The 12926-nt window shown below is 41.5% G+C and overlaps 1 protein-coding gene across 1 annotated transcript; it reads left to right on the top strand.

Moving 5' to 3' along the window:
• The first annotated feature begins 6260 nt into the window (after positions 1–6260).
• LOC148876832 (bifunctional aspartate aminotransferase and glutamate/aspartate-prephenate aminotransferase-like) lies at positions 6261–11952 on the top strand. The gene is made up of 10 exons (XM_088972888.1): positions 6261–6630; positions 7066–7303; positions 7424–7517; positions 7632–7735; positions 9194–9442; positions 9541–9654; positions 9843–9926; positions 10738–10908; positions 10996–11109; positions 11655–11952. Exons 1-10 carry the CDS (start codon positions 6491–6493, stop codon positions 11793–11795), a joined length of 1449 nt encoding a protein of 482 aa, XP_088829014.1. The 5' UTR covers positions 6261–6490; the 3' UTR covers positions 11796–11952.
• Positions 11953–12926: the final 974 nt, after the last annotated feature.

Raw genomic sequence — 12926 nt, 5'->3', positions numbered from 1 at the left:
CCAAACTGAGCCTAAGGTTGTGTTTGGTTGCAGTGTAAATTTATTTTCACTGATGCAAAATATTGGTGGTGCAAATTTTGATTTATTTTTGTTTTAAATTATACTTTTATTTTCTTACAGTACAAATGAAATAAAATAAAGCCTGAAGCAATATAAATTAAAACCCAAAACAAAATTAAACGAAAACTTACATTCTTTTCATTTGCACTCTCATGCATTCATACTAGTACAAATAAAGTTGCACTGCAACTAAATACATCCTAAGGTTTGTATGAGCATCAAGGGTCACCAGTGAGAATCAGGGCATCTATAATATAAAGAGGAATATGTGAGAATTGAAACGTCTGTCACCACAAGCCTTGCACATTGCTCTTTGCTTTTTCACTCTCCACACATGTGAGTTATTTGAGTTGAATGACAAAAGGAGCCTCTACATTTTGATATCAAGACTCTTATTTAAGCACATAGGAACTTGATGAGGGCAGATTTGGCCCTCTAGTGAAATTGTGACACGTGGCACCTCGTGACAACTAGGCAAACACCCAGGCAACAACTTACCAAGTTGGTGACCCACCCAGGCACCGGTCTGGCCGGTTTGGCGCGGCCTGGCGCGACCTACACACGGCCTACGGGCGGCCTGACGCGACCTACGCGGGGCCTGGCGCGACCTAGCCGACCTAGATCAGCCTAGCACATGATCCGACCTAGCCGCCCATAAGACGCCCACTTATAAACTCGGCATGTATATCCACGAGCTTGGTAGCTCACCAAGGAGCTTGGTAGCTCACCAAAGGGCTCGCCAAAGAGCCAGGCAGCTCGGCATAGCTCCCCCGGGCAGCTCGCCACTTGTAGGGTAGCTCGGTACAAGAGTAGTTTGGCGTATCGCAAGAAGATCTCATGCCTCACAACCTGGCCTAGACACCAACCCGCCAATTGACACAGGCGTCGACCTGACAACTTGGCCCAGACACCAACCCGCCGACTGACGCAGACGCCGCCCTAACAACCTGGCCCAGGTGCCGACCTGGCCGCCTGACACAAACGCCAGCTTGACGACCTCGAGGAGTTCACCACCGTACCCCAGTTCTGACGGAATGTGACGAGTCTTACCGTTTGGAGGCTTTTCACCCACCTAACCCGCGAGGACTCCGGTATATAAAGACCTCACCCCCCAAAGGGGAAGATGATGGAAAAATAGAGGTAATCCCTGCTCTCTAGCTCTCTCGTTTCTCCAATATCATCTTCAAAGCTCTCTACAATTAGAGTGCTAACTTAAGCGTCGGAGAGCCCCCGCCGGGAAAATACCCCTAGGTCCTCTGATTCAATTCTTGCAGGTCCCTCAGCTCCCGTCGCCTACAAAGAGGAGGAAAAGATGGAGTTCTCGCAGGTCCCTCAGCTCCCACTGCCTACAAAGGAAAGAAGACCACCTCATGCAGAGAGCAGTTGGGTTGCGCTAAACCAGGGAGCTCCACCGTTCTCTAAGTCACATGACGCCTAGTAGGGAGCTCGCCACCAGGTAGCTCTCCACCAGGGAGTTCTCTACCAGGCAGCTCACCACCAAGCAATTCACCACCAGGGAGTTCGCCACCAGGGAGCTCGCCACCAGGGAGCTCACCACCAGGGAGCTCGCCACCAGGCAGTTCTCCACCAGGCAGTTCGCCACCAGGTAGTTCTCCACCAGGCAGTTCTCCACTAGGCAGTTCGCCACCAGGCAGTTCTCCACCAGGCAGTTCGCCACCAAGTAGCTCATCACCAAGGCACGTCACCACCGGGTCAAATAATGAGGTACTTAGCCAAAAAATTTATACATCACAAAAAATGGTACGTGACCAGAAACAGTTACATCAATTAGGTAGTTCGCCACCAAGTAGCTCATCACCAAGGCATGTCACCACCAGGTCAAATAACGAGGTACTTAGCCAAAAAATTTATACATCACAAAAACTGGTACGTAGCCAGAAACAGTTACATCAATTGGCATCGTCTGTGGGAACACGCTACAAAAAGCTAAGTTCTCATCCTACAAAAGCTAAGTTCTCATCTTACCAAAGCCTCACTTTTTGGAAATTGAAGCTATCGCTTTATAGTTTACATTTTTTTTTAATTCAAAGACTACGCAGGGAGCTAACAGACTAAGTAGCTCTACCAACCTTACTTCCAATTCAGATAATGCCTCATCAGTCCTCTCCGCAAGGTCCCCCCTACAAAGATGAGCTCTCCGTGGCTTCCCGCAGGAGTTGGCGGCCAACAGACTACATAGGTACCCTTACCGGTCGAGCCTTCCAAGGCTCCCATGTGAGCTAGCGACCTAAAGTTAGTAGCGCTGCCCCCGAAGGTCGAGCTCCTAGTAGCTTCTTGTAGGAGTGGGTGACCGGCATTATGAAGTTGATGTAGCACAATCATAGCTCGACACCTCACAGGCAAAGCCTATGGGCCACATTACTGCTTAAGATCTAGTCGCCTCTCCGACACAGGGAAAGTCAAAAAAGAGTAGACTACGAGTCACTCCCAAAGCCTACGGGCCACATTACTGCTTAAGACCTGGTTTCCTCTCGGGCACGGGCAAAGTAAAAAAAAAGAGTAGACTACGAGTCACTCCCAAAGCCTATGGGCCACACTATTGCTAAATATCCAGTCGCTTCCTCAGCAGGAGCAAAATCAGCAAAAGTGAACTATAAGTTGCCCCCAAATCCTAAAGGCTACACTACTGAACTGGCGGAGACCTCCTCACCTTACTAGCAGCTCGCCACATAAAGGTGGCTCCCAAAGCCTAAGGAATGGGATCAGCACTTACTAGCTCGTCAACTTACAGGCCAAAAGAAGAAATCTACTCTCTTCGCTGAGTTACTCTCAGCTCGGGAGTGGGGGGCAATTGATGAGGGCAGATTTGGCCCTCCAGTGAAATTGCGACATGTGGCACCTCGTGACAACTAGGCAAACACCCAGGCAACAACTTACGAAGTTGGTGACCCACCCGGGCACCGGTCTGGATGGCCTGGCGCGGCCTAGCGCGACCTGCGTGCAGCCTGCAGGACCTGCACGCGGCCTGGCGCCACCTGCGCGACATGTGTGCGGCCTGCGCGACCTGCACGCGGCCTGGCGCCACTTGCGCGACCTGCGTGCGACCTGCACGACCTGGACCAGCCTAGCACATGATCCGACCTAGCCGCCCATAAGACGCCCACCGATAAACTCGGCATGCATACCCCACGAGCTTGGTAGCTCACCAAGGAGCTCGGTCACCAAAGAGCTCGGCATAGCTCCCCCGAGCAGCTCGCCACTTGTAGGGTAGCTCGGTACAGGAGTAGTTTGGCATATCGCAGGAAGATCTCCTGCTTGACAACCTGACCTAGACACCAACCTGCCGACTGACACAGGCGCCAACCTGACAACCTGGCCCAGACACCGACCCGCCGACTGACGCAAGCGCTGCCCTGACAACCTAGCCCAGGTGCTGACCTGGCCGCCTGACACCAACGCCAGTCTGACAACCTCGAGGAGTTCACCACCATACCCTAGTTCTGACGGGATGTGATGAGTCTTACCGTTTGGAGGTTTTTTACCCACCTAACCCACGAGGACTCCGGTATATAAAGACCTCACCCCCAAAGGAGAACATGATGGAAAAAATGGAGGTAGTCCCTACTCTCTAGCTCTCCTCAGCCTCACTCTTCCTCTTTCCACCACACCACCACCAGTAAGCCACCGTTAGCAAAGGAATCGTCCTTCATTCTCAGTTCAGTAGGTATATATATATATATATATATATATATATATATATATATTTTTCTTTTTCTTCAGGGCTTCACCCCTTCTTACCAGGTCATTAATTATTTTGATGAATTATATATATATAAGAGGATCTTTGATGAATTATATGTTCTTTGCTGGGCTTGCAAATGGTTCGGCCAACCATCAATGTTTCAGTCCGACCACTTCTCTCTGTCATCCAGCCTCTAAGCATGATTTTTGCATTAGTTTTTCTATTTTTCATTTCTTTATAGTCGAAATTTGTTCAAAGCCCTAATTTTCAATTCTAACCAGCTAAAACGACATTTTGTCAGTTGCCCTTAGTATTCTGCTCATACTTTAGTCTCTAATATCAAGCCAACATGCTGATCACGGCTTTTCTACATGTATCACTTGTGGTTTTTATCATTATATATTTCATGCTTCTCTTTTCGGATGCTTTATTAATACAGTTATTTGGTGAGTGTTCTACAGGATAAGAAAACTGAAATTGCAAGTGTGAACAAGTTCTTGAGAGCCGTAGTTTATGCTTATTAGTGTCGGTCCTGTAAACAACTGTTTTTTTAGTTATATTTTGCCTTTTTCCTTTAATTTTTATTGCCATACTCTCATTTCTGGAAAATAGTTTTTCTTTTAAACATTCAAAGAGACACTTTAACTCACCATTTTCTGTGACATTTTGTTCTCCCATAAGTCGTTGATATTTCATATAGCCAATTAGTTTCCTTAATGGAGTTCGGGATAGGGATCAGTAACCGTTCTCATATCAATCTTTTACTTTGTCCTCATAGGGCATAATTGATTTTTGAATACTGCTGTCCATCAAGTCCATTGCCATCAACATTTTCTACCTTCATGTTTCCATCGTTCATATGCTTCACATCTTCAACGGTAGAGCAAAAGAGGCACACAGATAAAAAAAAAAAAAAAAAAAGGCTTTATTTACACGACCAAACTGAATAACAAGTCAAAGAGCTTCTCAGTCATAATATCTTCAATTGAGAATAGCACAAGTGATACAGTCTCACTATTTCACCTTCTTTTCTCAAGTTCTTTCCTTCAGGCTGTGTTTGGTTGCAGCATAAATTTATTTGCATTAATACAAATGCATTTGTAGAGCATTGGTCGTGTCTAACCTGATAATCAATGTTGTTCTCATTTACCGCCTTATTTAATCTTACGGCTAATGAGATTGGAATTTGACGGCATTTGCCACAATTTGGATTATATAATTAATACAATTATTATACCGAACTTGATACAAAGAGAGTTTTGGACACTTTGTTAAGGCCATTTATTTTTTTTCATGAATAAAAGGAATCGAGTACATTAATGCCTTGAACTTGACATTATAAATATGCAAAACATATCTTCAAAGTGATGATAATATCTTTGCAAATTACGAGACTATCATTATACATGGGATGTGTCATGGTTCACGCACTTGTTAGAATTTCCTCCCTTCTTGTCGATGAGGGCAATTTAGGCCCCTAATATCAATAAAAAAATTTAGTATAAGGGCAAAAATACTGTTCACCTCATTCTTCCACTTATTCCAAACTCAGAGCAGATTAAACATTCCTTCTCCTATTACCACAACCTATTCGTTCTATTTGGCTCAGCTAGCCCTAGATGGTAAGCAGCAAAATTGGCGCACTCAGGTGCGACAAATGTCTTACAGATCTGAGTGGAGAGGGATCTCACCATTCTGCTCTACTCTGAGTTTGGAACAGCTCAAATGTGAAGAAGAGAGAGAAAGAGGGGTGAAGAAGGTTTGCCACCGTTATTCACCGTCCGAGATAACAAAGTGAACAGTATTTTTACCTTTATTTAATATTTTTTTTTTTAAAGATAGTCTAAATATTATAATAAAAAGTTTATTTTTATTGATATTTAGAGCCAAAAGTTGCAAAAAGCGCTTGGAGATAAATGACACAATAGGTTAAACTTCAATGCATGAGATTTGCCCCAGCCCATTAGCAACCGAACATCAAACATAGACAAGACCGTAAAGGATCAATCATCAATGTCCAGTTCCACTTCCAGCTGCCAATCCCAACTTTGAATATTGAGTGGGTGGTTGTGTCACACCTACTCCCGTCTCCTCTACCACTACAGCAGCTCTCAGGTTCCACTCGAATACTGAAGTCCATTAACTGTTGCCTACCCAAAATCCTGTTCCAGATCCGTACCCGTTTATCTTAAGTCCTTTGACCTTGGCTTGGAGTATCCAAGACCTGTGTTCGAGCTTCTATTTGCACGAACTTGAATTGTAGTGCAACCCACAGCACCAGGCCAGACTCCACGCCGACAGGAAGATTTTTTTCCCCAAAATTTTCGGGTTATTCGTCCCGATCCGTTTTTCAAACTCCAAATAACCAACAAACCATGCGCTCTCTCTCACCAAAATTCAGTTGGCATTGCTGGACAAAAACATATACACCCGGCTGAATTACCTATCACGGTTTGACACACCAGTGTTTAAAAAGCTGGATCTCATATGGGTCTACAGTAAACACTGGTGTATTCAACTATGATAGCTAGTTCAGCCGGGTGTGTATACTTTTGTCTCCAGCTCATCCGGATTGGTCATTGCAATGCCGGGCCCAACAGACCTAACGTCCTCATCGCTACCAACTCCCTTTATGCGCTCTCTCTCACCAACCTCTAGCTTTCTGCCTTTCAAATATTCGAGGAACGAGGGATGAGGGGTGAGGGAATCGCAAATTGAAGTTCTCTAATGGCCGGCTCTATTCGGGGCACCAGCATTACTTCAAGACCAGCTCGTCTTCTTCGAAATCAGCCTTCCGGAATATCTTTGGACCCCCAAGCTTTCAGATCCCTCTCTTTCTCCTCCCATCTTCATCATCTCTCCCTCAAGTGAGCCCCCATTTCCTCTCTGAGTACCTCTTTTCTGCTTTTCCTATTTTCTTTTAGATTTTTTCTGTGGCCTCAGTTTACAAGGAGTTTTTCATTTGAAACTAAAGCTTGAATGTTGCCGTCCTGTATCATTTTCTCTTTCTGAAATTCCCTGCTACTTTATTTATTTATCTCTTTACTCTTTACTGTATGTCGATAAAATTTTTCCGAAAAAATTTTCTTATTATTGCACGAATTTAGTTGTTATTTATAGAATTTTTTTGTCTGGTTCTGACTTACATCCGTTTGTTCAAGTACTATATAAGAACTTGATTGTGAAGATTTTATGTAAGCTCAAAGTAGTGATGCAGGGGTTACTAAGCTGTTGATCTTGATCCTTTTCTCGGTTAGTCTTTATTAGACAGCATTTCTTACACTGTTATGTTCTTCTGGTAGATCTTTAGGGAAGAGGTTACGCGTCCAGACAATTAGAATATCTGCTGTGGTAAGAGCACAGAGCATCTTCGAGAATATGCAGGTTGACATCTCGTTGAGCCCCAGAGTAAATTCTGTCAAGCCCTCCAAGACAATGGCTATAACCGACCAGGCAACTGCACTTGCACAAGCTGGAGTGCCTGTTATTCGATTAGCGGCTGGGGAACCTGATTTTGACACCCCAGCTGTAATTGCGGAGGTTGTCTATTCACTTCCGCCTAATTTGTTTGCCATTAATCGTTTGTGTTTATTCTATGTTAATACCAATGGTACTCATCATTTAGTTTCTCTATTATCTACCCTATTTTTCAAAATTTAGGCAGGAATTAGAGCAATCCGTGAAGGTTACACAAGGTACACCCCAAATGCTGGTACTTTGGAGTTGCGGACAGCAATTTGTCATAAGCTCAAAGGTTAGTTCTTGTGTTGTAAATCTAAAGTTTCTATAGTCCTCAAACCAAGTAAGTACTTGGGAACTTTACGATTGTTCTTGGGAAAGGTTTTGACACCTCATTTTCGTATGTTAGAGGAGAATGGGCTGACTTATACACCTGAGCAGATTTTGGTTAGTAATGGGGCCAAGCAGTGTATCCTGCAAGCTGTGCTTGCAGTTTGTTCTCCAGATGATGAGGTAAAGTGATTATTACCTTCATTGTCATCGTATCATTGACAGAATCTGTATAATCTCTGGGCGAAACACTTTCAGAACTGTCTTTCTTCTTGTGGATTTATTGTAATGGCATATGCACTAAAAGGGGGCCATTTCTTGGTGTAATTGTAAAATCTCAAGCTGGCAAACATATAAAGACAGGTTTTATCAGAGAGCGACCTCTATGTGCACAAAAATAAATATTAGAAAGAAAGAAAAATTAGATCCACATTAAATCCACTTCTCCCTAGACCCTAGATAGCCTGCATCAACATTTTATAATGTCTCTGACACACGAAACAAAGTGAAACCAATTTTTTGACACATGCTAGTATTTAGAGAGAGAAAAAACTTACTTTATCACGTTCTTACTGAAATTACTTAAACCATTTATATGACTTTTCTTGTGTATTAGTTTATTTTAAAGTATCATTGCCATATATCACATGGGACCTAAATTGGGTAACGACTTTTTTTATTGTCATATATCACATGATGAAATTATTTTAGGATTATATCTTGTAACATTTGGAACTGTGTACGTGTGCCTATGATTTGGATTTCTGAATTGTCATGCCAAATTCTTTGTTTAGAGCTTGATATAACATTTTTCCAAGTCCTTTACCAAGGATGTAATCCCTTTCTTGTTTTTAATATTTCTTTTCCTCTTTCTACCTTCTTAATTCAGATCTTGACATGTTTTGCAAGGTCAAGTTAGGAGTTCAACTTTGAAACCTTATCTTCATATTCTTCAGATATTTTATTTCTTCAATCTCAAGACAGCCTTCTAGGTTCCATAACAAAACCATGCAAAACTGCTGCCGAAGCATCTTGCTTTGGTAAAAAAGTTTGATCTGTTGTACTAATTATGTGATTGAGGACAAATATATGTACATTAAGTCTGGTTTTGTAACTTTATGATGCCTTATTAGGAAATGATACAGAAATAGAAAATTCCATGTTGCAACATAATGTTGATGATGGATGGTGGTGAGAGCAACAACTGTTCACTTTCATAACCTAGTTAAATATCTTTACTACTTATAGCTATTCAATGTGGCTTAAATCTTACTTCACCTTTAAAAGAAAAAGTTAACATACAAATAAAGTTGTATAAATTCCCAGGCCATTTACATCATAGGATAGGGGTCATTAAAGCACGAATTATTAATAACAGGTGAGATATTTTGATGATTGATGTCAGATTTTTTTTATTTTTCAGTTTTAACAGTAGGATTTTGTTTATTCTATTAAGTATCTGAGCAAACTTCCTGATCAAAATGTTGACATGCTTGGAACTCCAAGACCCAGAGTTAATAGTGTAAATGGTGAAAGTGTTTTGAGAGCATATGGACGACACCTGCTTTTGTACCAGTTGAGATCTATTGTTCTAATGATTTTATATGTAGAAAGTGTTTCACTCTAAATTTTCTTTTTCAGGTTATAATTCCAGCTCCATATTGGGTAAGCTATCCAGAAATGGCAAGGCTGGCTGATGCAACACCTGTTATTCTGCCAACGCACATCACTGACAATTTCCTATTAGACCCAAAGCTTCTAGCATCCAAACTCACTGATAAGTCAAGGCTGCTGATTCTTTGTTCTCCATCAAATCCAACTGGATCTGTTTATCCAAAGAAACTGCTTGAGGAGATAGCTGATATTGTAGCAAAGCATCCCAGGCTTCTGGTAGGATCATATGGTTATGATAAAAGTGAGGAAAAGATGCATGTTCTCTTTGTTCATCTCAGCCTAAAATTTAACTGGGATCCTCATTTGTGCATCAGGTTTTGTCTGATGAGATTTATGAGCATATCATTTATGCACCAGAGACACATACAAGTTTTGCTTCTTTGCCAGGCATGTGGGAGAGAACTTTAACAGTGAATGGTTTTTCTAAGGTAATGTACAATTTGCCTGCTTTTCATTTGTGCATTGACCCAAGACTTTATCTTTGCTTCATGCTCATTTCACATTTTACCTGCTTATCATTCTTGATCTAGACAAAGTTTCATGGCCTAAAGCTACTTAACTTAATTGGATGATATGTTTTCTTGAGGGTTAATATTTGAAGGTGGCATATTTATAGGCTTTTGCAATGACTGGTTGGCGGCTTGGATATCTTGCTGGTCCTAGACATTTTGTTGCAGCATGTGGGAAAATCCAGAGCCAGGTACCATTTATCATCCAGTGAGAGTCTACCTAGGAGATTTAAGCCAAAATTTCACCAAGATTGTCTGACCATAACTGTATGGTTCACTGACCCACAAAAATAAAAAAATAAAAGCAAAAGAAAATAAACATTTGATCCATACAGTTGTTCTCTTGGGCTTTCTTTTCATACTTATCTAAAATTTAGAAAAATATGATATATGTTATTCTTCCACTGCTTTGTGGCTAATAAGATCTGTTAGGTCCATTGCATTAAATGGTGTGGCAGATTTGTTCAGGGATCAGGAGACTGACCCCCTAACTATTTGCTTGATACTACTCTGAGCAAACTTTTTGGCCAAAAAACCTGCACCAAATTGACTTTTTTTTTTTCACTATGTTACTCAGATACATAAGAACTGAACATGGTTTTGAATGCATAAATTTACAGATAAGTTGAGTATCCAACATGATTCCAAGACTGGGTGGATGGTCAAATTTATGGCCAACTGTTACAATTGTTCCCTGGGTTGGATGGCTGATTTCAGCTGTCTGGATCAATTGTGTCAATTTTGGCATAGAACATATGCCCTTTAACTTTTAAGGGCACATATACGGCATAGTAACCTGGGGCTCCCCCTCTTCCTGAAGCAGCAAGTGTTGCTCAATTACAATATCTTGGTTTTTCAGCTTCTTTTAATTTGTTGTTAGTTTTCACCTCACCAAGGCTGGAATTTTCTGTCCAAGAGTCTAGTCAAGATTAGTAGAGGTAGCTCTTTTTAGTTTTCTCCTGTATAATGAAGCTCTTACTAATTTTCATGGTGTTGTTTCAGTCAACTTCTGGTGCTAGCAGTATTTCTCAGAAAGCGGGGGTTGCTGCTTTAGGATTAGGGTATGCTGGAGGTGTGGCAGTCTCTACCATGGTAAAAGCATTCCAGGAGCGGCGAGATTTCTTGGTTAAAAGCTTTAAAGAATTGGAGGGTGTTAAGATTTCAGAGCCTCAGGTAGCAATTTGTATTCTTTCACTCATTTGAACCATGACTTTGAAAACTTTCTCAGTTTCTCTTAATGAATTCCTGTGTATTTTGCAGGGTGCTTTCTATCTTTTCCTTGATTTCAGCTCCTACTATGGGGTAGAGGCCGAGGGGTTTGGTGTCATCAAGGATTCAGAGTCTCTTTGTCGGTATCTGCTTGATGAAGCACAGGTAACAGATGCATTATTTTATTTATCAAAAAATAAAAAAAACAGATGCATTGTTTTCCCTAATGAGAATCAAAAGTACAAAAATGGGCAGGGATGCAAGTTGGGTTGGGAATTTGCTAAATTTTCAATGGGCCCGAACCCTAACCTAAGCCTGATATGGTTGATTCCTCAAATCAGGCAACTCAACTTACAGCCCTAAAAACGGGACAGAGGAATTAGATCATCTATTCATTACCAAAGTGCAATAGGGTATGAGTTAGAACCACTGATTTGCATCTTAGGAATCTATTATAGCAGAAAAAATTTCTGGTTAGATGATCCTAACTGCCACTTTATTATTTATACCAGACGAGACAAGAATTTGTAGGTAGAAATTAAGATCACCTTGTTAAGTCATGATTTAGAAGATTAATAACTAGGTCCATCAAAGCTAGATATTGGTTCCCATGCTGCCATTCCTCTTAATTATTTCCCCCTGGTTTCTAAATTGTAGATTTAATAAATGTCTTCAATTATTTAGAAATTGAGTGGTGGCTGAATTCACAGGTTGCAGTTGTCCCTGGAGATGCATTTGGAGATGATAACTGTATTCGAGTCTCCTATGCGGCATCCCTTTCCACGCTGCAAGCAGCCACAGAGAGAATCAGGGGGGCGATGGCCTCACTTAGGAGTGCCATTCCTGTTTGATTGGATTTTTTCTTTTCTTTTCTTTTTTCTTTCTTTTTTTTTTTTGTGGAGTTGATTCCACAATTGGAATGCATTTAGAAAATAAGCAGTTATTATGTACTAAACTACTAATTATGATTGGAATGAATCAGATAACTGCGAAAGTCTCTACATTTTACCTCTCTTCTACACTGACTATTATTCCTCTCCTCGTTTCTTCCCTCCTTTTTTCCCATTTTTAGCTTTTACCAAAGATGCAGAGGCCATTTAATCCATCACGTAAATCCGTCCAGTGTAAGCGCTAAACTGAGATGGAAGTGGTTATTGTCGTTCACTATAAGGTTTCACATTCGATTCAATTTTTTGATAGGGCCGATGGCCCCGCCCTCAAATTTCTTAAATTACTCTTATGGTTTAGTTAATTGATTAAGTATACCCTTATTGTTTGATTAAAGTTAAATTTCCTAAATTACTTTTATGGTTTAACTAATTGATTAAGTATATTTGAAGGTGACACAATTTTTCTAAAACCCAATTTTACCTTTTATTCCTCAACAATTCCTTTTTCTTCCTTTCAGCAGCGGCAAATTGAGCTGGCTCGATCTTTAACCCCCTCCACCTCCGGCCCCTCTTACACTTTCTATTTGAAGTATTTCCGTCGGTAGCAGTTGACAAAGAAGTCTGATATACCCATTTGGGGTTGTTCTCTTTGAGGTCTTGTGTGCAACGCCTGCCTTTTCTATTTTATTCTTTGGATAAATTGATACGAAAAGCAAAGTGAAACCCATATTCCAACAGATTCAATTGAATAGTCAAACAAGGGGGTCAAAATTGAATAGTCAGTGATCTTTGCCATTTCAATAGTCGGTGACTATCAACAGTTGGTGACGATCAATAGTCGGTGGCGATCAATAGTTGGTGGCAAACAGGAGTAAATAGTCAGTGACAAACATTGGAATCAGAGTCGTAGAGCGCAAAAACAGATGACGAGGCTTCAATAATCGATGACTATCAACAAAACTACTGCCGGCTGCTTTGCTTCTGATTCCGACCTTTGCAGTTCTGGCGGCTCCCCTATGGCACCAGGGAAGAGAACGAGAGGGAGAGAGATGAGGGGAAAGGCTATAACTGCGATTCCCCTATACCATCCAT

The sequence above is a fragment of the Nelumbo lutea genome, chromosome 1 (assembly GCF_056320005.1).
Source record: "Nelumbo lutea isolate HS-2025 chromosome 1, American lotus-T2T, whole genome shotgun sequence".
Lineage (NCBI taxonomy): Eukaryota > Viridiplantae > Streptophyta > Magnoliopsida > Proteales > Nelumbonaceae > Nelumbo > Nelumbo lutea.
Note: the sequence above shows the minus strand (reverse complement) of the source record. Positions and strands in the feature narration are given on the sequence as shown.

Excerpts from the sequence above, each read along its gene's own strand:
- LOC148876832 (XM_088972888.1), top strand. The coding sequence starts at position 6,491 with ATGGCCGGCTCTATTCGGGGCACCAGCATTACTTCAAGACCAGCTCGT. Across the intron at positions 7,304-7,423 it reads CCCCAGCTGTAATTGCGGAG|GCAGGAATTAGAGCAATCCG; the intron begins GTTGTCTATTCA and ends TTCAAAATTTAG. Across the intron at positions 7,736-9,193 it reads TTTGTTCTCCAGATGATGAG|GTTATAATTCCAGCTCCATA; the intron begins GTAAAGTGATTA and ends TTTCTTTTTCAG.